This window comes from Bos javanicus, chromosome 26 (assembly GCF_032452875.1).
Source record: "Bos javanicus breed banteng chromosome 26, ARS-OSU_banteng_1.0, whole genome shotgun sequence".
NCBI classification, from domain to species: domain Eukaryota; kingdom Metazoa; phylum Chordata; class Mammalia; order Artiodactyla; family Bovidae; genus Bos; species Bos javanicus.
The window spans coordinates 36,461,486-36,488,262 of record NC_083893.1 but is presented as its reverse complement, the minus strand read 5'-3'; the positions used below and the strand labels follow the sequence as shown (position 1 = coordinate 36,488,262).

Sequence of the window (26,777 nt, the reverse complement as noted above, 5' to 3'; positions counted from 1 at the left end):
TATATTTACTTTTGGCTGTACTGGGTCTTTGTTGCTGCCTGAGGCCCTTCTCTGGTCGCAGCAGGTGGGGCTGCCCTCCAGCTGCGGTGCGCACGCAGGCTTCTCATTGCAGTGGCTTCTCTTGTTGCCGAGCACAAGCTCCAGAGTGTACTTCCTAGCTGTGGCACACGGGCTTAGTTGCCCTGCGACAGGTGGAATCTTCCTGGACCAGGGATCGAACTGGTGTCCGCTGCATTGCGAGGCAGATTCTTAACCACTGGACCACCAGGGAAGCCCATCAAACCTCCTTTCCTTAAAGGACTAGCTCTACAAAATTATTCTGTTTGAGTTCAGACCAAGAGTGTCCTCCAGTTGGTCCATTCCCCGCCTTCTCAGGCCACCCAGTCCCCCTTGGCTCTTGGTGACAGGTCGCTTGTCCCCTCCTCTTCCCTTTCAGGGGACCTGTTTCAGAAGCCGGAGGTGTCCACAGTCAAGTTCCTCTTCCTGGTGGGCGGCTTCGCCGAGGCGCCCCTCCTGCAGCAGGCGGTGCAGGCTGCCTTCGGCGACAAGTGCCGCGTCATCATCCCCCAGGACGTGGGCCTCACCATCCTCAAGGGCGCCGTCCTCTTCGGCCTGGACCCCGCGGTCATCAAGGTGCGCCGGTCCCCACTCACGTACGGGGTGGGCGTGCTGAACCGCTACGTGGAGGGCAAGCACCCGCCCGAGAAGCTGCTGGTGAAGGACGGCACCCGCTGGTGCACCGACGTCTTCGACAAGTTCATCTCCGCCGACCAGTCCGTGGCCCTGGGCGAGCTGGTCAAGCGCAGCTACACCCCGGCCAAGCCCTCCCAGCTGGTCATCGTCATCAACATCTACAGCTCCGAGCTGGACGACGTGAGCTTCATCACCGACCCCGGGGTGAAGAAGTGCGGCACACTGCGCCTGGATCTCACCGGGGCCAGCAGTACCAACGTGCCCGCCCGCAGGGAGATCCAGACCCTCATGCAGTTCGGGGACACCGAGATCAAGGCCACGGCCATTGATATAGCCACTTCCAAGAGTGTCAAGGTTGGGATCGACTTCTTAAATTACTAACCAGCCCTCCCCGCCACCGGTCCCCTCCGTGGACTTGGCTCACCCGCATCTGCTGACCTCAACCCTGACTGTTCTTTCCCTGCCCTTGACCCTTGCCATCACCCATCTGAATTCCAGCGGGGAAGATGAGAACAGCCAGGGCTAGACATAATTAGGGGATGTTTCTGAGGGCACACTGGAGTCAGAAAAACTGTCGGCAGTGAAGATGGAGGTTGGGGAATACGAAATTTGAGCATCCTAGAAGAGCAGCTAGTGTTCACAGGTAAAAAGTGGTGAAACGCCCACCTGACAAGGGAATCAGTACATTTCTGCAGCAGTGATTAGGCTGGGGTTGAAGAGATCTCCCTTCCGTAGAACTTAGGATGCCCTATCACAACCTTTCCAGATTTGAAATAAGATCTTTGAGCCAAGAGGAGACTCTTCATCTCTCTGAGACTTTCCTTTTTACGTATTTTGGATGGCAGTCCATATAAAATACCACCCATCTACAGTTAATTCCTTTTCATCATCATGTGATTGAAAGTGGTGACTCAGTGGGAGCTTGGAGGGTTTTTTAAGCCGGTGGGAGAAGCCTGCCTACACTGGGCACTATTTTAGGTTCTCATAATTTAACTTCCAAATAGGCTCAGTGAAGAATAACTGCAGCTTCAGCTAATCCATGAGGATTTGTGAGTGGGAGCACTGACGCCTCAGCTTTTCAGCAGGTGAAAATTTGCTTCGAGGGAAATGGATATCGAGCTACTGACATATCCCAGGTTATTTATATGCTGGGAAAGAACTCCCCAAAGGCCAAATCCTGAATTCTGAATTCATAAGTAATTCAAGTTAACCTCAGTAGGATTCTGTGTGAGAAAATGAAGTCGCAAGTTGCCTTGTTCACATCACCAAGCCTGGGCGCGAACGCGGGAACAGGCTTTGAAACAGCCCCTTTCCTCAACGAGCACACATATTTTCAACTAACTCCCTCCTCCCGGCTCGCCCTCATCTCCCTAAGAGTTTTTGGCCATTTAATTCCACATTTGGGGAAGACTACATTAGTGATACACAGGCAGAGAATCTGTTCTACAAAATATTTCATTAAAATCTTCCGTTTCTAAACTTGAACTGAAGATTCTACCTACAGGCATTCGGAGATCGATACTGAATGAATGAAGCTGGTTTTTGTTTTTGTTCAAAGCAGATCTGTGGATCTCCCCTGCAAGAACTGCCTGGGGACTTCTTAAAAACAGGTTCCTGGATCCTCTCCCTTTTATGAACTCGAGTCTTGGAGAGGGAACCCAAATCTGCAATGTTTAGTAAATGCCGCAGGGGACTGTGGCTGAATTGGAATCTGAAAACTCCCAACTTTAGGTTTTTTGAAAGCTGGGGCACGGACTGCAGCCTCTGGTTAGGTTCCTTGAGGGGGAGGATCTACAAGTGAAGGGCCAGGAGCCCACCCCTTGCCCTCTGGGGAGTGGGGCTGGAGCTCCACCTGGCTTGGGGATGGCAGGAGCTGGGAGGAAAGAGATTGGAAGAAAGGCAGCTGAAGAATGGGGCAGATGAGCCAACTAGTGTGTGTGCCTGCTCCCCATCCTTCCCCACTTGCAAAGCCAGCCTTCCACTTTCAGGAGCCAACTGCAGGAAAAGAATCCAGAACCTGACTCACAGCCCGTCTGATCTGTCAAAGCTGTCTTTTCCACCTGCTGGAGTTCAGTCGGTTTTAAATCACTGGAGGCATGCATAATAAAAGAGGGGAAGATGGTTGAGCCACTAACTTTGAATGTGAGTTGGATTCACAAACCCATGATCACAGCCCATTATCATATGCAGATTTTAAACAGCATTTCCAATTTCATTTTAACGTGTCTCCTTTTTCACATCGCTTGCTGCAGAATTCCCTACTAGAATGTGAAACACGAACACACCAGAGAACTGGAGAATGCTAGACACATCCTTAGGAGCCGGGTTTTGCATCCAGGCACGAAGGTGTGTGCACTAGGGTCCTCTTGCTGCCTGCTCTGCTTCAAAAGCTTAATGTTATGGGTCATTCTTTGGTGTTGCCAGCCATACTCTACAAACAAGACTTTTCAATTGAGTTATAATATAATTTTATGTACATATAATATTAGAAAATTGTACAGAATCTTGATTTCTACAATGTGCTTTTCTTGTTAAAAAAGAAAAAAGGGAAAATGCTCATTGAATTTTGTTGATGACATTGCTGCCTTTAATTTTCCATGGCTTCATTTCTTGACCATGCTTAATTTGTACTGATGCTAAGCTATGGACTGTGTGTGTAGACTCAACAATAGACAGAGGTGCCTAGGGTCAGAGTCCTCTAAGAAATAGACCAGATGCATCGACAGCTTCATCAGAGCTTTCTACACATGCACATCCTTCCCAAAGGTTCACAGTTTATATTTAAAGAAGCATAATAATGTATTGATTCTCCTGTCCTGTCTTTGAGAGCTGAACTGTCTGGCTCTGTAAGCCACATGACTGTGTAGAGAAACCTCCAAAAAGTGTGTCCTGCAGAGTTGTCAACCTCTCGTTTTGGGGCAATGCAATCACTCTGAGGGCAAAATGGTGATGTTTTCAGGACACTAGAATCAAAGGAAGGAATCAGGTAGTACACAAATTCAGCCTTCCTACTGGATTAAGTGTGAGTAATAGAGTCAAGTCCTTTTTGTGGCTAATGCAAGGCCTTTCCCACCTTGTGTTAAGGATGTCTCCTTGTCCACTATTTCTCTTCAAAGAAATGGTTGAAATTTGCAATGTTGGCAAAAAGATAATGGAGAGAGGGTGATGATTTTACTGGGTTTTCTTCTGGCCTCAGAGATGCAGTCCTAATAATCACACTTAGAATCCTCAGATCCATCTCTCCCTTCTCCACGCCCTCCCCCCCCAAATATTCTAGAGTAAGAGCACTGGATGGGTACATTTGGGCACGTTTTCTCATCTTAGAAAGTTTCTAAAAGGCCTGTTGTCTTGACCCATCACTCAGTTGTCCCTGGCATATTATCTGAGGTTCAAGTGTCTTAGAAGAAGACCTGTCAAAGGATTTCCTTTGTACACAGCAGGCATTAATAAATGTTGAATGACAGACAAGTTACAGACAGACACGTAGGAAAAAAGAGACATACAAGTGCTTTTGCAGCCTGATGGCTAAGACGAGTCCATGTTACAGAGCCTGCCCTACCCCTAGAATGTTATTTAGATCAAGTTTAGCTTTTAGAGTCCAGGTCTGGTTAATTGCCAGAGTGGCAAAGAATCGCATGCACCAATATAAACAGGAGTCAAAATGCATTATTAGTTGAAGATCGAATCACACATTGTAGAGATGAAATAGCTGTGATTAAACTGCATATTTATGCTGGGAAACGGCTTAAGTGGATGACTAGTATAAAAGTTGTTGGCCATAACATCACATCTCTCATCTGCTTGGAATATGGAACTATATTCTAAAATATCAGCCATTGGGGTCTGTTCACTAAAGGATAAATTAAAACTTCACAGAACTTTGCAACAGTTCACAATTTGATTGTATCTGCAGACTCTTCTTCACAGATGTCTAATAAAGCAAAACTCTGGATCTCATGTGGCCTGGACTTTTTGTTTTTGTTTTTTTTCATTAAATTTGTAAATGGAATTATAGCTACTTACTGACCTTCCCCTTTACCCCATCTCGGGTGGAAGTTGATTTTCATGTCCTTTCTTAGGTGTTACAAGCTTTATTAACTTTCACTCCAATAAGACGGGCTTCCCTGATGGTTCAGTAGGTCGAGAATCTGCCTGCAAAGCAGGAGACACAGGAGACATGGATTCGATCCCTGGGTTGGGAAGATCCCCTAGAGGAAGAAATGGCAACACACTCCAGTATTCTTGCCTGGAAAATTCCATGGGCAGAGAGGTCTATTATCTTGACCCATTAGTCAGTTGCTTCTGACATATTATCTGAGGTTCAAGTTTCTTAGAAGAAGAACTGTCAAAGGATTTCCTTTGTACATTGCAGGCATTAATAAATGTTGAATGACTGACGAATTAGGGATCCCATAGATAGTGGGCTACAGTCCATGGGGTCGCTCAGAATTGGATACAACTGAGCGACTAAGCATACACACCATAAGACTGGCTCCTCTGTTTACTGGGAACCAAACCTTCAACATCCATTAGCCCCCTTTCTCTTGAAGCCAAAGAAAGCAGCCCCAATAGAAAGAAGGCAGAAAAACCACAGTGCCCACTGGCAACTCCACTGCACCTAAAGGAACGTCATGTAAAAAGAAAAGCAAAAGGCCAAGGATGGATGACTTGGCTTGTCCTCTGGTGTCCCAGCAGGCACACCTAGCTGGCTGCTGAATCTAGGGTTTTGTGTTTATTCCAGACTCTAAGTCTGGGTCAACCTCCATCCAGAGATGGCTCTAAAACTTCTGGATAGCCAGAGGTGAGCCCTAGGATCCTGTTGTTGTTCAGCCACTAAGTTGTGTCCCGCTCTTTGTGACCCTATGGACTACAGCATGCCAGGCTTCCCTGTCCTTCACCATCTCCTGGAGCTTACTCAAACTCATGTCCATTGAGTCGGTGATGCCATCCAACCATCTCATCCTCTGTCATCCCCTTCTCCTGCCTTCAGTCTTTCCCAGCATCACGGTATGGGTTCTTCCTAAGGGGGTAGCTCCACTGAGGTTTCATCTGAAGTTCAGTGGCCCTGAGGAGAGGCGGGGAGGTCTGGGAGGTGGAGTGAAACATGTATTGTGAAAGGAGGGCCATCAGGCTGTCTGGATGGTTTCCTCATCTGTAGAGGGAAAGCTGGAACTGGCAGTCTGTTCAGGCCATGCAGTCCCTGGTCTGGGTCACACAGTGGGCATCTTGGTTTCAGTCCAGTGTGAAAGTTCAGCTCCCATAAAATGAGGCTGGTCAGAAGGAGTATGGTACTGCCTGCCCAGCATCCTTCATTGGGTGTTTGGTCCCCTTCTCACGCTTACCTGTCCTGGTCCGCCTGGAGATTCTCCTAGTAAGGGACACCAGGCTGCGGGTGCAGGGGTGTAAGAAGCCCAAGGGAAGCCGCCTGGACAGAGCCTCCGCTTCCCTCCCAGGCTGCTCCCCCCACCCCTGCCAAGGCCTGTTCCCACCAATCCTCTCCCCCAAGCCCAGGCTCCCCAGTGTCCACATAAGAAAAGCTGGCTTTAAGACGGGTTCCTTACTGCACTCCCCGGCCCAATTTCCACACCCAGAGCGGCTTCACCTGCGGGAGACCACGTACCCTGAACAGAGAACAGCTTCGGAGGCAAAATCCTTGCTGGGAAAATCCCTGGATTTTACCCCAAGAGCGGACGCTGAGCGAGTCTCCTCTGACTCCTGGGGGGGCTTCCAGTCGAGAGGCAGAAACCTGAGGAAGGGGGAGGGGCAGGCTGGGGGTGCGACTCCGCCCCCTTTCTCCTCCCTTAGTCCCGCGATTGGGGTGAGCGCACAAAGGCCGGGAGGCCGGGTGCTCCGGCGAAGGCCAGGAGTGGGTAGGAGGCCCCGTGGGGCTGTGATCCAGGCCGGCCCAGGTGAGGACCCTGGAGTGGGGCAAGGGTGGGGAAGCGGGGTGTCCGCGCTTTCTGATTGGTTTTCCGGCCCCACCCCCAGCGTAGCTCCTCCCTAGCCTCTTCCCTTCTGCCTCCTCCAGGCAGGCCTCCAGTAGTGGTGAGCAGCCCATCACCCACCTGCGCAGATCGCCGCCGTATCCCCAACCACGCGCACGCACTCCTGTCCCCACCGGGCTTCTCAGGTGGCTCAGCGGTGAAGAATCTGCCTACCACGCTGGAAACGTGGGTTGGATCCCTGGGTCGGGAAGATCCCCTGGAGAAGGAAATGGCAACCCACTCCAGTATTCTTGCCTAGGAAATCCCGTGGACAGAGGAGCCTGGCAGGCTATAGTCCGCAAGCAACTAAACCACCACCACCACCACCAATCCTACGCCCAGAGTTTAGACCGTCTGACCTCCTTGGACGCAGAAATCTTCAAACAAGTTTCTTAACCTCTTTGTGCTTTTACCATCTGTAAAACCGGGACTGAAATAGAAATTAACCCTTAGGGCAGCAGTGAGGATTTAACAAGGCTTTCCTTAGTGGCTCAGATGGTAAAGAATCTGCCTGCAGTGCTGGAGACCAGGGTTCGATCCCTGGCTGGGGAAGATCCCTGGAGAAGGAAATGGCAGGAATGCAGTCCTGTCTTCAGCTGTGTGGTGGCAAGTGAATGTCTGAACTATTAAAATTCCCATCACTGCTGAGTATACCCTGATGGAGACCCTCTCTTCTACCCCTGAGGCCATTTGTCCTGGCCACGAAGGCATCATTTCTGAGATTAACTGGCTGGGCAGGGTAGATGCCAGATGCAGGACCTGGCCTGTATTAAGGCAAGCACAGGCCATCCTGGAAGGAGGAAGGGGTCTGGCCCTGGAGACAGCATCCATGTAAACTGATGCTGTGTGGTACCCCACCCTGCTGCCCTCCGCAACCGCAGCTTGGACTCCATGCCAACTTTAGAGACTTCTGATGGCAAGAGCGATCAGCCACAGCTTACTCCAGCCACAGCTTACTCTAATTCTTCATTATGTCCTGCACAATGAATGTTTAGTGGCATCCTTGGCTAATGCCAGTGCTTTTTCTCTGTCCCAATTCCCTGGCAAGGTTAGTCTTACTCCCAAGGGCTCTGGCACATGTGCAATGAGTTCTCTAGGAAGGGACTTCTGATGAGATGATTTCATTCCCTCTTCCCTTCATTAACAGAGCAAAATCATGGAGTCTTCCAAGACCTTCATGAGACAGATGCCGATCACACCAGGCTACAGTGGTAAGTGGTGACAGGCCCAGCAGGGGGACCATTTCTGTCTCTTCCTTGCCCCGTTATCCATGTCTGACCAGTTTAATGGACCAGTACAGGCACTTTAGCGTTTAAGAGACCTGTTGAAAGTGCTCCATTGTTGAAAATGGCAGATCACTGTGTTCTGATAAGTGGAGAAATATAATCTAGGGAGAATTCCATGGACTGTTCCATGGGGTCGCAAAGAGTCGGACATGACTGAGCAACTTTCACTTTCACTTTCAAATCTCCCAGGACATGGTCTGGTATCCAGGAAACACTTATCTCATGTCTCTTACATGCATTGGACCCGGGTAGACACAGATGAGTAAACTGAGGCTCTGCTCTTCTTTCCAAGTTGTGCTATTCTCAAACCCTAGGGCTGTCCTTATGGTCCCATTTCTTCCTGTGTCCCTTAGAGGGAGGTGGCCAATTACTCTGGTTTATTGGGAACGGTCACAGTTTTAGCCCTGAAAGTCCTGCATCCCAGGAAACCCCTCAGCCCTTGGCAAGTCAGCAGAACTAGTTACTCTATCCGAAGGCTTCTCCTTCTCAGCCTTCTGGGCTACTGAAAATTTACTAAATCACATCACGGTGGGTGTCGAGCCTAGTGCTCCCCAGAAGCCCTCTGCTCTCACATACAGGTAGTCTCAGGAGGTGAGATTCATGGAGAGTATTCCAAGGTTGCCCACGCTCACCTTGGTCCTACTGGTTGGTTAAGAGAATAAGCTTTGGATTTTAATAAACTGGGATTCCAATCTCTTCCTGGCCATTATCTATGTGATTGTAAGTAGGTTACTTACCTCTGTATGGTAAGGAGAAATTTCTATAAAATGGTTGTTTTAGTTTTCTAGGGCTGTTGTATAAAACAGCAGATATTTATTCTTTTACAGTTCTGGAGGCCAGGAGTCTGAAATGAGGTATGGGCAGGACCACACTCTTTGATGGGCCCTGGTGTTCCTTGTCTTATGGCAGCATCACTCCAGTCTCTGCCCCCATCTTCTCGTGACTTTTCTTGTGGCCATCGGCTCAGTGTCTCTGTGTCTTTGTTTCTCAGATCACCCTCTCCTTTCTTTTAGAAGGAAGCTAGCCATTGGATTTGGGAGTCCATCCTCAATCTAAGATGATCTCATTTCTGAAACCTTAATTACACCTGCAAAGACTCTATTTCCTGATAGGTTCACCTTCATAGGTTTCAGGGGTTAGGACTTGGGTAGATCTATTGATTCAGCCCACTATATGGGGTAGGGATAGGTTCCTCATAAGACTATTGTGAAGATTGAAGGAGCTTTGTTGTTGTTCAGCCACTAAGTGGTGTCCAACTCTTTGCGACCCCATGGACTGCAGCACGCTAGGCTTCCCTGTCCTTCACCATCTCCCGGAGCTGGCTCAAATTCATGTCCATTGAGTGGGAGATGCCATCCAACTATCTCATCCTGTGTCACCCCCTTATCCTTTTGCCTTCATTCTTTCCCAGCATCAGGATCTTTTCTAATGAGTTGGCTCTTCGAATCAGGTGGTCAAATTATTGGAGTTTCAGCATCAGTCCTTCAAAATTCCTTTAAGATTGACTGGTTTGATCTCCTTGCAGTCCAAGGGACTCTCAATAGTTTTCTCCAGCACCTTAGCTCAAAAGCATCAATTCTTCGGCACTCAGTCTTCTTTACAATCCAGCTCTCACATCCATATGTGACTACTGGGAAAACCATAGCTTTGACTATACAGACCTTTGTCGGCAAAGTGATGCCTCTGCTTTTTAATATGCTGTCTACGTTTGTCATAGCTTTCCTTATAAAAAGTTCAGTTCAGTTCAGTCGCTCAGTCGTGTCCGATTCTTTGAGACCCCATGAACCACAGCACGCCAAGCCTCCCTGTCCATCACCAACTCCCAGAGTTTACCCAAACTCACGTCCATTGAGTCGATGATGCCATCTAACCATCTCATCCTCTGTCATCCCCTTCTCCTCCTGCCTTCAATCTTTCCTAGCATCAGGGTCTTTTCAAATGAGTTAGATCTTCGCATCAAGTGGCCAAAATATTATGTGAAACAATCTTTCACATTCTCAATTTCACTAAAGGAGCTGACATACATTTGAAATATCTTGGCCTTTAGCAAGACTCAATAAAGGTTGTTTGTAAAAAAAAATAATAATAAAGGTTGTTTGTATTTCTGTGTGTGTGTGTGTGTGTGTGTGCATACATATACACAATCAGGTAAAATCTATGCAGATCAGAGTAGACCCTGATGAAGAAGAACCACTGTGATGAGGTCCCTGGGTGTCTAGGGTCTCCTCCATGTTGTTAGTGTATCTTTTAATTGTCTTTTAATTGTCCAACATGTCTTTTAATCTCCCAAGTCCAACTGGGAGCCTGGCTAGTGAATGGAAGGCTTCCAGCACTGTCAAGAACAGTCTAATAATTCGAGTCCTCCAGAGGAGATTTCTTGCCAGTGCAGAGGGTGAGGGTTACTGCCTTCAACTCTGAGGCCAGCTTTTCTTACCTGGGGATAAAAGCAAAAATGTTGAGCTTCAATAATGAGACTTATATATTTATTTATTTATTTGCAATTTAAAGCTAAGCCTTAACCAGTTTTTTTTTCATTCTTTGTTCTTTTTAAAAATGGCCTTATTATGACAACATTATAGTACTTAGGATTCAGCATCCAGTTTAAATAAATAGTTGTGTTTTACCCATACTAATTGTAACGATTATATGTTATTTTGTGGGAAATGCTGAAAAATTGTGCTCAGGGTGGGTCTCACAGATAATGAATTTACCTTTTTGTGTAATAGGTCTCAGCTTTTAATAAGCCCGCAATTTTCTGATGGTCCGACAAGAAAGATCCCAAATTGCATTTGGAAAGTGTCAAGGAAAATAAGCTTTCTCTTTAAAAAGATGAATAATTTCAATTACTCCTCAGACTATCATTTTGGCCCATTAAATGCTTTCCCCATTTGCCATTCGGGCTGACATCGGGGGCTTTGCTATCAAAGAACATTACTGTCATCGCCTTTGTGGAAACGGGCTTTCCCTCCCCGCTCCAAGGTCATTTTTTGTGGCCTTGGGAGGACCCAGCCACAGTGGAAATAATAGCATGGCTTGTATTCATGGCCTTTGAGGAAATGCAGCGTTGTCGGCCAAGGAAGAAATGGCCAGGGCTGGGCAGAGATTCTGGGGGTTTGGGCAGGATCTGAATCTCTTGCCGAAGGTTGTGATTCCCTCCTCGACTCTTGCAGGCTTCGTGCCCTACCTGAGCTGCCAGGGCACCTCCAGCGAGGACAACATGGCCAACTGTCTGAAAATCTTCCAGGAGAACACACGGCGGTATAAAGACCAGCTGGAGGAATTCCACTGCTCTGTGGCCACTGCCCCAAAACTGAAACCTGTCCGCTCGGAAGGGACAGTCCTGCGGACACTGCACCAGTATTACCGGCAGTACCATCCCTTAAGTCTGGGTACTGGCTTCTGGACACTGGCCCCCCCTTCACCCTGGGCCCCATTGCAGGGCCTGACTGGCTCACTGAGCAGCCACCAAGAGTACCGTTCCAGATCCCCAGGCGTCTATGCAAAGTGGAGAGGCTCAGTTGCTTAAAAGGAGAAAGAAACATATCCAGGGGGAGAGGGAGACAGCTGGAGAAGAGGGTTCTGGTACTCAGCTCCCTGGGTGGTCATCACGGAGGTTCAGAGAGCAGCTGTGGTCTCAGTGTGCATGTGTGCTAAGTCGCTTCAGTCGTGTCCAACTCTGACCCTAGGGACTGTAGCCCACCAGGCTCCTCTGTCCATGGGATTCTCCAGGCAAAAAATACTGGAGCGCATCACCACGCCCTCCTCCAGGGGATCTTCCTGATCCAGGGATTGAATCCACATCTCTCATGTCTCCTGTATTGGCAGGCGGGTTCTCTACCACTACCGCCACCTGGGAAGCCCCTGTGGTCTCAGTAGTTATGGCTTTTTAGTTGCTTTCTCTGTGCCCAGCATCGTTATTTCATTAACCACCCATGACAGCCATATGAAGTCGATACTATTATTCCCACTTGAGCATAGTGTCCCTTGTCTGAGGTCAGACTTGGGGTTTGAACCCAGCTCCTCCAGGTGCTAGCTGGGCAGGAAGGGGTTTTGCACTGAATAACAACCATAATAATAGTGGAAAAAAACAGCTGATGATATGACTGTATAATGTTAATCATCAAAACAGTGATTTATCCTAGCTGGTTTTTAAGGTCTAACACCCAACAGGAAAAGTAAAGGACTGATTACCTTTATTATTATTACTGTAACTGGGGACTTTTCAATACATGGTAACTCACATGTTTGTCATGCTTTGGAAATTTCCCAGCCATTTATAAGAAGCACCAGCCTAAGAGTTTGGGCTTTAGCCCAGCTCTGTGACTCTTTGCTGTGTGACGTAGGGCAGGTGACTTCCCATCTCTGGGCTACAGTTCCTTCATCTAAGGCAGGGAAGGATGGACTAGACACTCCCTAGGGTGCCTTCCAACTCTGAGGTTCTGGGACTCTCTGGTCTAATTCAATTCTTACAGCAACTGGAGGAGACAGAGGGCAGGCAGTTATCTTTCATCTCACAAATGTAAAATTGCAGAAGGTCAGCCCACCAGGCGGCCAGAGCTAGTTGTGATGTGCTTTTTCCTGACCTACATGCTTCTCTTGATTCTCTTAGTTAAATCATCAAGGAGCATCAAATGCCTGAAGCTTTTGTGTTGTTGTTGTTAGTCTGAGAAAAGAGTGGGATACGTTTAAGAGCAATAACGGGAATCAGAGAAACGCGGGTCTAAATCCTGGCCCTGTCACTCCCTTGCTCTGTGACTCGGCCAAGATTCTCTTCACCTCTCTGAGGTCTCAATGTCCTGCTCCACGGAAGTGTTGGTGATAATAGCACCGACTTCTTAGAGTTTATAAGACAATGAGATGAGAGAGAGAGCCTATGTAAATCCCCACCAAACGCAGACACACAGAATAAACCAACCAGTGGTAGCTGTCCTCATCACATCTCAGGGCCTAGGGCTCTCCCCAGGGCTGATTGTTGGGATGCTGATTGGCTTGGGAGTGCCGCCCACTGGATGGCTTCTCAAAGCCCTCAAGGAAGCATGACATCTTTTTCACAGAATGCAAGAATATAAAGAAACCTCTCCATGAGCCCCCTATCCCCGGCTGGGCAGGCTACCTGCCGAGAGCCAGGGTCACTGAATTAGGCTGCTCCACGCGGTACACCGTCATGGCCAGAAACTGCTACAGGGACTTCCTGGACCTCATGGAGCGGGCCAAACAAGCACACCTGAAACCATATGAGAAGTAAGTCTGGCTAGGGTGGTAACTGCAGAAAGCCAGAACCAGGGGAAGAGCCGATCAGGGTTTCTAGATGCCCCCAGCCCAAAGCTAGGACTGATTTTTTTGTGTGTCTGATTTGTTTTTGCAAGGCGGCCATGTTTATAATTGCGGGACCTTCCAAGTAGGAAGCCACATCCTGCCCCCCAGCTCCCCACTTGCACCCAACAAGCTCCAGGAACCCTGCTTCTGGCCTTTGCTGGTTTGCAGCGAGAGGCTGGGAGTAAAAACCAACAGGGCCCCCCACCCCCGTCCTGGCAGCGACCTGAGGCTCAAGGTTGCTGAAGAAAGGATGGTAGGACACTGCTGGGAGTGGGGCTCTTGTGGCCTCAGTTTTCTGTTCTGTAAGATGGAGATGATGATCCTTGAAGGTAAATTGTCAGGATCAGAAATGAATATACTGTGCTCATATGGGACCTGCATAGATTATACTTATTTTTATCAGTAAAAGGAATAACTATGACTTTTGTTCTTACTTTAGAATATATGGAGTTAAGTCCACACCACCTCCTCCTACTCCTCCTCCAAAAGTTTTGTTGCATGAAGGGCTGCTGCCAAAATATCCGGATTTCTCTATTCCAGGTAAGAAGGGACTTTCTTTCCTGGCCTGCTGTTTTTAAAGCGGGCAGGATGTTTGCAGTAGCCCCTCTGCTTCGCTGGACCACCTGCCTTCGATGTGTGGGGCTGGTTTCTCTTTCAGGTGCGCGGTGTCCTACCCTCAGCCGAGCCTTGATGGAGGACCCCAGGCCCCTGATGACGTGTGGCTGTACTCAGAGGCCAAGTGTTTGGTGCAGTGGGAAGATTTATCTAGAGCCGCTGTCTGGAGGAAAGGACATGGAAGGGTAGGAGTGGAGAGCTTCCTAAGGAGAGGCGAATATTACCGGGGGATCAGAAGCTTCCTGTCCTCACACGAGAGTGCTTCACACACCCGACAGACATAGGGGAAATTTCCTAAGAATCCTTTTCACTGCCACCTGCATCCTGACCGTTGGGCAATAATATGTCATTCTTGATAAAGGCCTTTTATCATCGTGTGAGAATAAAGAGGAAATACTGCTCAACCTTCTGAAGCTTTCTGTAGATTTTCTGCAGGTTCCGTTGACCCTGATGGGTGGGACCATCTCTTCCTGACCCCAGGGTAACATTGTGTGCTTGGTAACATTGTGGCTGAAGCTCTAGCCCAGCCCTCTAATGAGTCGGCCCCCATCAGTCACCTTGGGTCATGGTGTGGCAATCCCCAACATGGGCACAGAACCATGCCCACCCCAACCCCATTGTTTCAGAACCCCAGGCCAGGAAAGCCATTGTACTGGTTTCCTAAGGCTGCTGCACGGGTACCACAAACCGGGTGGGATAAGACAGCAGAAATTTATTGTCTCATAGTTCTGGAAGCTAGAAGTCCTCTTTCAAGGTATTAGCAGGATCATGTACCCTCTGAAACCTTGGGAGAGAATCACTCCTTGCTCTTCCTCACCTCCTGGTGTGTGTGTGTGTGCGTGCACACATGTGCACACGCGCATGAGTGTGCTTAGTAATATCCAACTCTTTGCAATCCTAAGGACTACAGCCCGTCAGGCTCCTCCATCCATGGGATTCGTCAGGCAAGAATACTGGAGTGGGTTGCCATTTCCTTCTCCAGGGGATCTTCCTGACCCAGGGATCAAACCCAAGTCTCTTGTGTCTCCTGCATTGGTAGGCAGATTCTTTACCTCTGAGCTACCTGGGGAGCCCACCTCCTGGGGTTTGCTGTTAATCCTTGGTGATCTTTGGTGCATAATTCCAGTCTCTGTCATTGTGTGACTTCCCTGTGTCCCTGTGTCTTCACATGGCCGTGTTCTAGTGAGGACACCAGTCATACTGCCTGAGGGCTCACCCTTCTCCAGTAGGCCCTCTTCTTAATTACAATTACACCTGCAACCATCGTATTTCCAAACAAGTCACATTCTGAGGTACTGCGATTAGGGCCTCAATTATCCTTTTGGGGGAGGGTGGGAGTCGGGGGTCTGGGGGAGACACAATTCAACCCTTAACACTGGCTGAATTTCTATCACTGACAGGCACTCTCACTGACTTTACTCTGAAGCCATTGGCATAAAGAAGAAATCAAAAGTAGTAGTTCCTGGGGTCATAAGGCCATTGTTATTAATATCAAAAGTTTCAAAACCGCCTGCCAGGCCAGGAACTTTCCCAGTTAAGACTTTGCCTTCCAGCGCAGGGAGTGTGGGTTCAGTCCCTGCCTGGGGAGCTAGGATCCTGTATGCCTCATGGCCAGAAAACCAAAACATAAAAACACAGAAACAATATTGCAACAACTTCAATAAAGACTTAAAAAAAACTGCTGGGGCAAAAGATGAACTGAGCCACTCTTGGGAGTTTTCCCCCAAGGTGGGAATTTTCACCTGGGCTCTCTGGATCCCCAAGTTTCCATGGGTAGAAATCAGTAGTCATGTCTTTGACTCTGATGGGAAACAAGAACTGGGATGAGAAAAAAGGTACACTTTTGTTTTCACTAACGTCCAAGTGAAATATAATATTTCCTTTGTTGATGAATGTAGGCAACAAACCACGCTGTACCTGTCACCTTGGCCCAAAATAAATCCCAGATCTTTTCATATCATATGACATTTGTTGCAAACAGCTTGAAATAATGTTGATCAGTACTTGTAATTATAGTTGTTATTGAAGATACTGTATCTACTCTCTAACATTGTTCTTCAGTGTATGTATAAGCAAACATCACAAATTTTTTCTTTTTAGTTTCTTGATAGTATTTCAATATAATTAGTTTGCTAATTATATTTCTCATGTATTATACTTTACACATTAAAAAACATTGTTCTGAGAAGAGGTCCAAGGTTCGCCAGACAGCCAGAGGGTCCAGGGCACAGACATGGAAAGGAACCCTACCTGGGGAACAACTGAAGACGTGTGTAAAAGATGAGTGTCATACAAAACAACACCCCAAACCCAATGGGACGTGACATTACAATGCATCCTGTTATTAAAAGATGATGTAGGACTTCCCTGGTAGTACAACAGATAAGACTCCACCTGCCAATGCAGGAGACACAGATACAGTCCCTGGTCCAGGAAGGTTCCACATGCCGTGGGGCAACTACGCCCATGCACCACAACTCCCGAGCCTGCATGCTGCAAGTACTGAAGCCCGCATGCCCTACAGCCTGTGCTCCACAACACGAGAAGCCGCTGTAACGAGAAGGCTGTGCCTCGCAATGAAGAGTAGCACCTGTTTGTCGAAACTAGAGAAAGCCACAAAGATCTATAGCACAGCCAAAAATAAATCATTAATTAAAAAGATAATGTGATAGGAGAATGCTAGTGTGAAAAAATATTTATGGTAATAGTACGTGAGAAAAGCAGCAAACAACAAACTCATGAGTACACACACACACAGACACACACACACAAACACACACATAATAATTCTGTTTTTCTGTTTAAAAATAAGGTCAGAGGGGTAAAGGGAGCTAACCCATAATACTAAGAGTGATTATTTGGCTGATGGTATTATTTGTGTTTTTTACCTTCTTGTGTTTGTCCCAATTTTCTACAGCCAACAGGTATTGCTTTCACATTCAAAAAATATTGTTTTCCTTATTTGAATTGATAAAATCCTCTTTTGAAGAGATTAATAAATAATCTTTTAGAGATCCCGTGTTTAAAGGAAAAAGCTACTCAATAGAAAGTAGTTGCATGATCTTTCAAGGGCTAGGACCTAGTTAAGTGAATAGTTGGGGGCTTTTCCAGCTTTTTTTTTTTTTTTTAATACCCTGGGAGAGTGATCCCACAGTCCTGGGAAGGAGATTGATCCCTCATCTGCTTCAGGCTGCTGGTCCAGGCTGCTGCATGCATACTGGCCCCTCAGAAATGAAAAACACAAGAGGCAGTTATGCCTGTTCCACTCTCCCTAACGTACAGAGTTTGCAGATGTCTGTTCTGGACCTAAAGTTTTGAAGTCTCTGCCCATGAAATTAAGGAATCAGTTCAGTTCAGTCACTCAGTCGTGTCTGACTCTGCAACCCCATGGACTGCAGCATGCAAAGCTTCCCTGTCCATCACCAATTCCCGGAGCTTGCTCAAACTCACGTCCATCGAGTCAGTGATGCCATCCAACCATCTCATCCTCTGTCATCCCCTTCTCCTCCTGCCTTCAATCTTTCCCAGCATTAGGGTCTTTTCCAGTGAGTCAGTTCTTTCCATCAGGTGGCCAAAGTATTGGAGTTTCTGCTTCAGCTTCCAATGAATATTCAGCACTGATTTCCTTTAGGATTGACTGGTTTGATCTCTTTGCAGTCCAAGGGACTCTCAAGAGTCTTCTCCAACACCACAGCTCAAAAGCACCATTTCTTCCGGGCTCAGCTTTCTTTATAGTTCAACTCTTACATCCATACCTGACTACTGGAAAAACCATAGCTTTGAGTAGATGGACCTTTGTCGGCCAAGTAATGTCTCTGCTTTTTACTATGCTGTCTAGGTTGGTCATGGCTTTTCTTACAAGGAGCTTCTGCTGCTACTGCTAAGTCACTTCAGTTGTATCCGACTCTGTGTGACCCCATAGACGGCAGCCCACCAGGCTCCCCCGTCCCTGGGATTCTCCAGGCAAGAACACTGGAGTGGGTTGCCATTTCCTTCTCCAATGCATGAACATGAAAAGTGAAAGTGAAAGTGAAGTCACTCAGTCGTGTCCGACTCTTCGTGACCCCATGGACTGCAGCCTACCAGGCTCCTCCATCCATGGGATTTTTCCAGGCAAGAGTACTGGAGTGGGGTGCCATTGCCTTCTCCATTACAAGGAGCAAGTGTCTTTTAATTTCATGGCTGAAGTCACCATCTGCAGTGATTTGGAGCTCTGAAAAATAAAGTCTCTTAATATTTCCATTGTTTCCCCATCTATTTGCCATGAATTGATGGGATCAGATGCCATGATCTTAGTTTTTTGAGTGTTGAGGGTTTTTTAAATTAATTAATTTATTTTAATTGGAGGCTAATTACAATAATGTAGTGGTTTTTGCCATACATTGACATGAATCAGCCATGGGTGTACATGTGTCCCCCGTCCTGAACCCCCCTCCCACCTGCTTCCCCATCCCATCCCTCAGGTTCATCCCAGTGCACCCACCCTGAGCACCCTGTTTCATGCATCGAACCTGAACTGGCGATCTATTTCACATATGGTAATATATATGTTTTAATGCTATTCTCTCAAATCATCTCACCCTCACATTCTCCCATAGAGTCCAAAAGTCTGTTCTTTTGGACTATGTCTCTTTTGCTGTCTACCACATAGGGTCATCATTATCATCTTTCTAAATTCCATATATATACATTAATATACTGTATTGGTATTTTTCTATCTGATTTACTTCACTTTGTATAATAGGCTCCAGTTTCATCCACTTCATTAGAACTGATTCAAATGCATTCTTTTTAATAGCTGAGTAATATTCCATTGTGTATATGTACCACAGCTTTCTTATCCACTTGTCTGCCGATGGACATCTAGGTTGCTTCCATGTCCTAGCTATTGTAAACAGTGCTGCGATTAACATTGGATGTACATGTGTCTCTTTCAATTCTGGTTTCCTCAGTGTGTATACCTAGCAGTGGGATTGTTGGGTGTATGGGAGTTCTATTTCCAGTTTTTTAAGGAATCTCCACACTGTTCTCCATAGTGGCTGTACTAGTTTGCATTCCCACCAACAGTGTAAGAAGGTTCCTTTTTCTCCGCAACCTCTCCAGCATTTATTGTTTGTAGACTTTTTGATAGCAGTCATTCTGACTGGTATGAGATGGTACTTCATTGTGGTTTTAATTTGCATTTCTCTGATAATGAGTGATGTTGAGCATCTTTTCATGTGTTAGCCATCTGTATGTCTTCTTTGGAGAAATGTCTGTTTAGTTCTTTGGTCCATTTTTTGATTGGGTTGTTTGCTTTTCTGGAATTGAACTGCATGAGCTGCTTATATATTTTTGAGATTAATTTGTCAGTTGCTTCGTTTGCTATTATTTTCTCCCATTCTGAAAGCTGTCTTCACCTTGCTTAGAGTTTCCTTCTTTGTGCAAAAGCTTTTAAGTTTAATTAGGTCCCATTTGTTTATTTTTGCTTTTATTTCCATTACTCTGGGAGGTGGGTCATAGAGGATCCTGCTATGATTTATGTCAGAGAGTGTTTTGCCTATGTTTTCCTTCAGGAGTTTTATAGTTTCTGGTCTTACATTTAGATCTTTAATCCATTTTGATTTTATTTTTGTGTATGGTGTTAGAAAGTGCTTTAGTTTTCATTCTTTTACAAATGGTTTACCAATTTTCCCAGCACCACTTGTTAAAGAGATTGTCTTTTCTTCATTGTTATATTCTTGCCTCCTTTGTCAAAGATAAGGTGTCCATAGGTGCATGGATTTATCTCTTGGCTTTCTATTTTGTTCCACTGATCTATATTTTTGTCTTTGTGCCAGTACCCTACTGTCTAAATGACTGTAGCTTTGTAGTATAGTCTGAAGTCAGATAGGTTGATTCCTCCAGTTCCATTCTTCTTTCTCAAGATGGCTTTTTCTATTCGAGGCTTTTTGTATTTCCATACAAACTGTGAAATTATTTGTTCTATTTCTCTGAAAAATACCATTGGTAGCTTGATAGGGATTGCATTGAATCTATAGATTGTTTTGTATAGTATACTCATTTTCACTATATTGATTCTTCCCATCCATGAACATGGTATATTTCTCCATCTATTTGTGTCATCTTTGATTTCTTTCATCAGTGTTTTATAGTTTTCTATATATAGGTCTTTTGTTTCTTTAGGTAGATTTATTCTTAAGTATTTTATTCTTTTCATTGCAATGGTGAATGGAATTGTTTCTTTAATTTCTCTTTCTTTTTTCTCATTGTTAGTGTATAGGAATGCAAGGGATTTCTGTGTGTTAATTTTATATCTTGCAACTTTACTATATTCATTGATTAGCTCTAGTAATTTTCAGGTGGTGTCTTTAGGGTTTTCTATGTAGAGGATCATGTCATCTGCAAACAGTGAGAGTTTAACTTCTTTTCCAGTCTGGATTCCTTTTATTTCTTTTTCTTTTCTGATTGCTGTGGCTAAAACTTCCAAAACTATGTTGAATAGTAGTGGTGAAACTGGGCACCCTTGTCTTGTTCCTGACTTTAGGGGAAATTCTTTCAATTTTTCACCATTGAGGATAATGTTTGCTGTGGGTTTATCATATATGGCTTTTAGTATGTTGGGTATGTTCCTTCTATGCCTGCTTTCTGGAGGGTTTTTATCATAAATGGATGTTGAATTTTGTCAAAGGCTTTCTTTGCATCTATTGAGATAATCATATGGTTTTATCTTTCAATTTGTTTATCTGGTGTATCACATTGATTGATTTGTGAATATTGAAGAATCCTTGCATCCCTGGGATAAAGCCCACTTGGTCATGATGTATGATCTTTTAAATACGTTGTTGGATTCCGTTTGCTAGAATTTTGTTAAGGATTTTTGCATCTATGTTCATCAGTGATATTGGCCTGTAGTTTTCTTTTTTTTGTGGCATCTTTGGTTTTGGTATTAGGGTGATGGTGGTCTAATAGAATGAGTTTGGCAGTTTACCTTCCTCTGCAATTTTCTGGAAGAGTTTGAGTAGGATAGATGTTACCTATTCTCTAAATTTTTGATATAATTCACCTGTGAAGCCATCTGGTCCTGGGCTTTTGTTTGTTGGAAGATTTTTGATTACAGTTTTTATTTCCATGCTTGTGATGGGTCTGTTAAGATTTTCTATTTCTTCCTGGTTCAATTTTGAAAGGTTATTACTTTTCTAAGAATTCGTCCCTGGGATGGGTCTCTGTCCCTAACTCTTTTTTCTCTCTTTTTGTCTTTTATATTTTGTCCTACCTCCTTTCAAAGAGAATGGGCTGTCTTTCTGGGTGACTGGTGTCCTCCGCCAGCGTTCAGAAGTTGTTTTGTGGAAGTTGCTCAGCATTCAAATGATCTTTTGATGAATTTGTGGGGGAGAAAGTGGTCTCCCCATCCTATTCTTCCGCCATCTTAGGGCTGCTGCCAAGTGTTGAGTTTTAAGCCAGCTTTTTCACTCTCCTCTTTCACTTTCATCAAGAGGCACTTTAGTTCTTCACTTTCTGCCATAAGGGTGGTATCATCTGTGTATCTGTAGTTATTGATATTTCTCCCAGCAATCTTGATTCCAGCTTGTGCTTCTTCCAACCCAGCGTTTCTCATGATGTACTCTGCATATAAGTTAAATACGCAGGGTGATGATATACAGCCTTGACGTACTCCTTTCCCAATTTGGTACCAGTCTGTTGTTCCATGTCCAGTTCTAACTGTTGCTTCTTGATCTGCACACAGATTTCTCAGGAGGCAGGTCAGGTGGTCTGGTATTACCATCTCTTTCAGAATTTTCCACAGTCAAAGGCTTTGGCATAGTCAATAAAGCAGAAGTAGATGTTTTTCTGGAACTCTCTTCCTTTTTCCATGATTCAGCAGATGTCGGCAATTTGATGTCTTGTTCCTCTGCCTTTTCTGCATCCAGCTTGAACATCTGAATGTTCATGGTTCATGTACTGTTGACGCCTGGCTTGGAGAATTTTGAACATTACTTTGCTGGCATGTGAGATGAGTGCAATTGTGCAGTAGTTTGAACATTCTATGGCATTGCCTTTCTTTGGGACTGGAATGAAAACTGACCTTTTCCAGTCCTGTGGCCAGTGCTGAGTTTTCCAAATTTGCTGGCATATTGAGTGCTGCACTTTCACAGCATCATCTTTTAGGATTTGAAATAGCTCAGCTGGAATTCTATCACCTCCATTAGCTTTGTTCGTAGTGATGCTTTCTAAGGCCCACTTGACTTCACATTCCAGGATGTCTAGCTCTAGGTGAGTGATCACACCATCGTGGTTATCTGGGTCATGAAGATCTTCTTTGTATAGTTCTTCTGTGTTACTCCAGGTATCTCTTGACTTCCTACTTTTGCATTCCAGTCCCCTATGATGAAAAGGACATCTTTATTGGGTGTTAGTTCTAGAAGGTCTTGTAGGTTGTCAGGGAACTGTTCAACTTCAGCTTCTTCAGCATTACTGATCAGGGCATAGACTTGGATTACTGTGATATTGAATGGTTTGCCTTGGAAACAAACAGAGATCATTCTGTCATTTCTGAGATTGCACCCAAGAACTGCATTTCATATTCTCTTGTTGACTATGATGGCTACTCCATTTCTTCTAATGGATTCTTGCCCGCAGTAGTAGATATAATGGTCATTTGAATTAAATTCGCCCATTCCAGTACATTTTAGTTCACTGATTCCTAAAATGTTGATATTCACTCTTGCCATCTCCTGTTTGACTACTTCCAATTTAGCTTGATTCATGGACCTAACATTCCAGGTTCCTATGCAATATTGTTCCTTATAGCATCAGACTTTTCTTCCATTACCAGTCACATCCACAACTGGGTGTTTTTTTTTTTTTTTTTTTGGCTCTGGCTCCATCTCTTCATTCTTTCTGGAATTATTGCTCCACTCTTCCCCAGTAGCACATTGGGCAGCTACTGACCTGGGAAGTTCATTTCAGTGTCATATCTTTTTGCCTTTTCATACGCTTCACGGGGTTCTCAAGGCAAGAATACTGAAGTGGTTTGCCATTCCCTTCTCCAGCGGACCATGTTTTTTTTTTAATTAAGGAATACCGAGACTGAAATCTGGGGCATTCCTGGTGGCTGGAGCTTTCCTGGTGGCTCAGATGGTAATTTGCCTGAAATGCGAGAGAGCCGGTTTTAATCCCTGGGTCGGGAAGATCCCCTGGAGGAAGGCATGGCAACCCACTCCAGTATTCTCACCTGAAGAATCCCATGGACAGAGGAACCTGGTGGGCTACAGTCCATGGGGTCACAAAGAGTCAGACACAACTGAGCAACTAACACTTTCAGGACTGAAACCACTTTGTGTAACAGCCCTCATCTTAATTTCACTTATGGGACTGAATCATGTCAGTATTGAAGTCACTAGCTAATTCATTTGGCACTGATCTTTAAAAATGACTTGAGCAGTAAAACAAAAACAAAAACCAACAACCCAATGGCAGAAATAACCAAATTGAACAAAGGCAATTAAAAGATTGTCTAATAGTATGTATCTAATTTTTCTACAACTTCATGATTAAGATCACCAAGTTCAATATGCAAATCAAACTCCTTTTGTTGAAACAGTTCCGCATTGCAATTCTTTCCCTTAATCTTTATCCTTTGTTTCTCCCTAGCCTATAATTTCTAGAGCATCATCTGTCAGGGGAGCGAGAGGTGATTTTACTGCATAGCAAATTATCATTATTAGCACAAGCTGCATCTGTAATGAGCTCACTCTTGCCGCTAAAAACAATTCTATTACCTGATGAGACAAAATCCCTTGGATCTGGAAATGCTAAAGAAACGGAGGGTATGGGTTCGTATGTTTTCTTATGACAACGGGGCCTTTTGTGGGGATTGTTTGAATTCTGTGGCAGTTAAAGTGCTCCTTTGGGGTCCCTTCTGTCTCTTTCTGTGGGAGAATTGACAGTTTCCTCTGTATTCTGGATGTTGGGAGGGGATGCCTGTCCCCGTCCCATGACTGGTGGCTCTAAACAGGATCTCAACTATGGCTTTAACCTTATTCCAGCATGGCTGAAAAGCATGTGGCCAGGAGTCAGAGGCTCCTTGAGTTCAGATCTCAACTCTGTTGTTTTTTTTTTTGTCCTGGCTGTGTAACTCTGGATATTTTCCTTAATCTCTGAGCTTCATATTTCTATCTAAAAAAACTAATGATTTTATTTATTTTTTGGCTGTACTGGATCTTAATTGCTGTGTGGGATATTCTTTAGTTTCAGTGAGTGGGGGTTATTCTCTACTTGCAATGTGCTGGCTTCTCATTGCAGTGGCTTCTCTTGTTGCTGAGAACTTGGGCTTCAGTATTTGTGGCATGAGGCCTCAGTAGTTGCCAACCCTAGGCTCTAGAGCACAGGTTCAATAGTTGTGGCCCATGGGCTTAGTTGCCCTGTGGCACGTGAGATCTTCCCGGACCAGGGATCAAACCTGTGTCTCCTGCATCAGCTGGCAGATTCTTTACCACTGAGACACCAGGGAAGCCCAGATTTCTATTTTGATAAAAACGGAAGATAACAGAAGAGCCAACCCAATTTCATGAGTTTGAAGAGATTAGGTATATAAATCTGACCCACCTATGCTCAGTAAATATTATCCCTTATCTTTGGGGTAAAGGAACTTGGGGTACATTGCTGGAGCTGACATGGATTGAGGGTGGGCAAGTGATGAGTCCACATACTGGGTTCTCAATGGAAGAGGGTTCAGAACCTAGGGCTCCTGGCCCCTAGTCAACTGCTCTTTTCACTGCTGTACTTTTCTTCCAGGCATTCTAACCCTGCAAGGCAGGCAGAAAAGATGTGATTGGCCAAAAATAAAACAGCAGCCGCTGCCTCATTAATATGCTTGCTCACGTCAGATTCTGGTCCTTTACCTGGAATAGCTTACTTAATTGGTATTGTTGTTTAGTTGCTCAGTCGGATGCTTAGTTACCCCAGTGGACTGTAGCCTGCCAGGCTTCCCTGTCCATGGGATTTCCCAGGCAAGAATACTTAAGTGGGTTGCCATTTCCTCCTCCAGGGGATCTTCCCGATCCAGGGACCGAACCCCATCTCCTGCATTGGCAGCATTGGCAGATGGGTTCTTTACTATTGAGCCACCAGGGAAGCTCTTAATTAATACTACTTAGTATATATACTTTCATTTAACAGATGAGGAAACTGAGGCACACAGAAGTTAAACAATTCACTCAGGGCCATTTTTCCCAGAAAAAAATGCCGGTGGCCATTCAAAGGCAGCTGATCCATCCCTGATAAAAATCGCATGTCAGTATTTGGATTCAAACTGGGCTTGTCTGGATTCTCCAAAGACTGAGAAGAAGCATGTGCCCATCCCCCCTTTCCTGACCAGCATAGGGAACCAACAGGAACAGGCACCAAGCACTCCATGACCTAGAGGAGCTGGCCACCCAGCCCCAGGGTCTTCAGGCCTTGTTTCTCGTTTGTGTTCCCCTCAAGGTCACACCAAAGACAGCTTTCCCCAGGTCTCTCTTGTCTGCCTTGGACGCATCCCGCTGCCCTCCACACTCCCAGACTCCAGCTTCAGTTGACCTCAAATCACTCCTATTTGCTTAAGCTCAATCCAATTTTGGCACATGCTCTTAAATTAGTTTAAGAGCATTTCAGACTAATTTTATGATTTGTGTGCACACTTATCATATCTGCAGCCTTGTAACGTTTTATTTCCCTTGGTTGTCCTTTTCCTCCTTTTACCTACCTTTGAACATTTTGAAGACCAGTGTCTTGGAGAAGGAAATGGCAACCCGCTCCAGTAGTCTTGCCTGAAGAATCCCACAGACAGAGGAGGCTGGTGGGCTATAGTCCATGAGGTCACAAAGAGTCAGACACGATCGAGCGACTAACACTACTACTAACCAGTGTCTCAAAAACCTTTCTATGAGGTTTATGGCCATGAATGTAGTGTTTTGTCTGGTGCTACCTCAGCCTCCTGCTCTGAGGGTACTCATCCTTTCAATGAACAAAAATCACTGCAGCCCTTCTTTCTAAACCTGGGGACTGAATGCTTTTTCTGTAAAGGGCCAGATAGTCAATATTTTAGGTCATATGTTCTCTGCTGCAACTATTCAGTTCTGCTGTTTGCACAGGAAAGTTGAGATAGACAATATGTAAATGTATGTGTGGCTGTGTTCCAATAAAACTTTATTTATAGACACTAAAATGTTAATTCTATATCATTTTCATGTATCAGGAAAGATTGCCCTTTTGAATTAAAAAAATTTTTAAATGTGAAAACCATTCATAGCTAGCAGGCTGTACAAAACCAGGTGGCCTGTGGCCCTAAGTCACTGACCCCTGCTCTAAACCAGAACTTAACCCAAAAGGTTGATGCTAGTCAGGATTAAGTTGTAAGTGCTTTCTTTAGTAAGCAGGATAGGTCAAGCAAGTGCTCTTCTGAGAGAGAGATCCTTCAGGAGGATCACAGATCGATCCCCTTGTGCCCCAGAAAACACAATGTAATTCAAACTCACTCCCAAGAGGGAGAGGACGGGGGTGATGTCAGTCTCAGTTTAGTCAGGAGAAGGTTTGTGGTTGCTTGAGAGAAAAGGTAGAAATAAAAACCTGTAGAGGTTTTTCATACCCTGCATTAAAGTTAAAATCTAATTTAGATGAAAATGGATGCATAGAAATTAACCATGCATGCGAGGCTTTCGTCATTAGGCTGTGTACCCTCTAACGATAGCTTTACCAAATTTATTCCCTTGGCTTGAAAATAAAGATGCTTTTTGAAATTTGATTTTGTTGTTTTACAAATCGTTTTAGCTTTGTGAATCGTGCAAACTCCATTTCTGATCTGCCTCAAACAAAAACAGAGCATTAAAGTGTTTAAGGTTCAATCAAAGGCTCGCTGCGAGCG

At 45.3% G+C, this 26,777-nt stretch overlaps 2 protein-coding genes across 4 annotated transcripts in view; both read left to right on the top strand.

The window, feature by feature from the left end:
* Nucleotides 1-4,650, top strand: part of HSPA12A (heat shock protein family A (Hsp70) member 12A) — a 173,086-nt gene extending 168,436 nt beyond the window's left edge. For both annotated transcript variants that reach the window (XM_061403596.1, XM_061403597.1), the window contains one exon: nucleotides 437-4,650. In XM_061403596.1, the coding sequence (XP_061259580.1) occupies nucleotides 437-1,074 (638 nt within the window). In that variant the 3' untranslated portion in view covers nucleotides 1,075-4,650. The remainder of the gene's footprint in view (nucleotides 1-436) is intronic.
* Nucleotides 4,651-6,497: 1,847 nt separating this feature from the next.
* SPMIP5 (sperm microtubule inner protein 5) lies at nucleotides 6,498-14,298 on the top strand. Of its 2 annotated transcripts, none has more exons than XM_061403609.1 (6): nucleotides 6,498-6,602; nucleotides 7,825-7,888; nucleotides 11,134-11,352; nucleotides 13,018-13,204; nucleotides 13,719-13,819; nucleotides 13,938-14,298. In XM_061403609.1, exons 2-6 carry the CDS (start codon nucleotides 7,834-7,836, stop codon nucleotides 14,081-14,083), a joined length of 708 nt encoding a protein of 235 aa, XP_061259593.1. In that variant the 5' UTR covers nucleotides 6,498-6,602; nucleotides 7,825-7,833; the 3' UTR covers nucleotides 14,084-14,298. The 2 variants fall into 2 exon arrangements, with proteins under 2 accessions (XP_061259593.1, XP_061259592.1); XM_061403608.1 differs by lacking the exon at nucleotides 6,498-6,602 and adding an exon at nucleotides 6,833-7,725.
* Nucleotides 14,299-26,777: the final 12,479 nt, after the last annotated feature.

Coding starts and splice junctions, on each gene's coding strand:
- SPMIP5 (XM_061403608.1), top strand. CDS start 7,591: ATGGCAAGAGCGATCAGCCACAGCTTACTCCAGCCACAGCTTACTCTA. Junction 13,205..13,718: donor CACCTGAAACCATATGAGAA/GTAAGTCTGGCT, acceptor TTCTTACTTTAG/AATATATGGAGTTAAGTCCA. Junction 13,820..13,937: donor TCCGGATTTCTCTATTCCAG/GTAAGAAGGGAC, acceptor TTTCTCTTTCAG/GTGCGCGGTGTCCTACCCTC.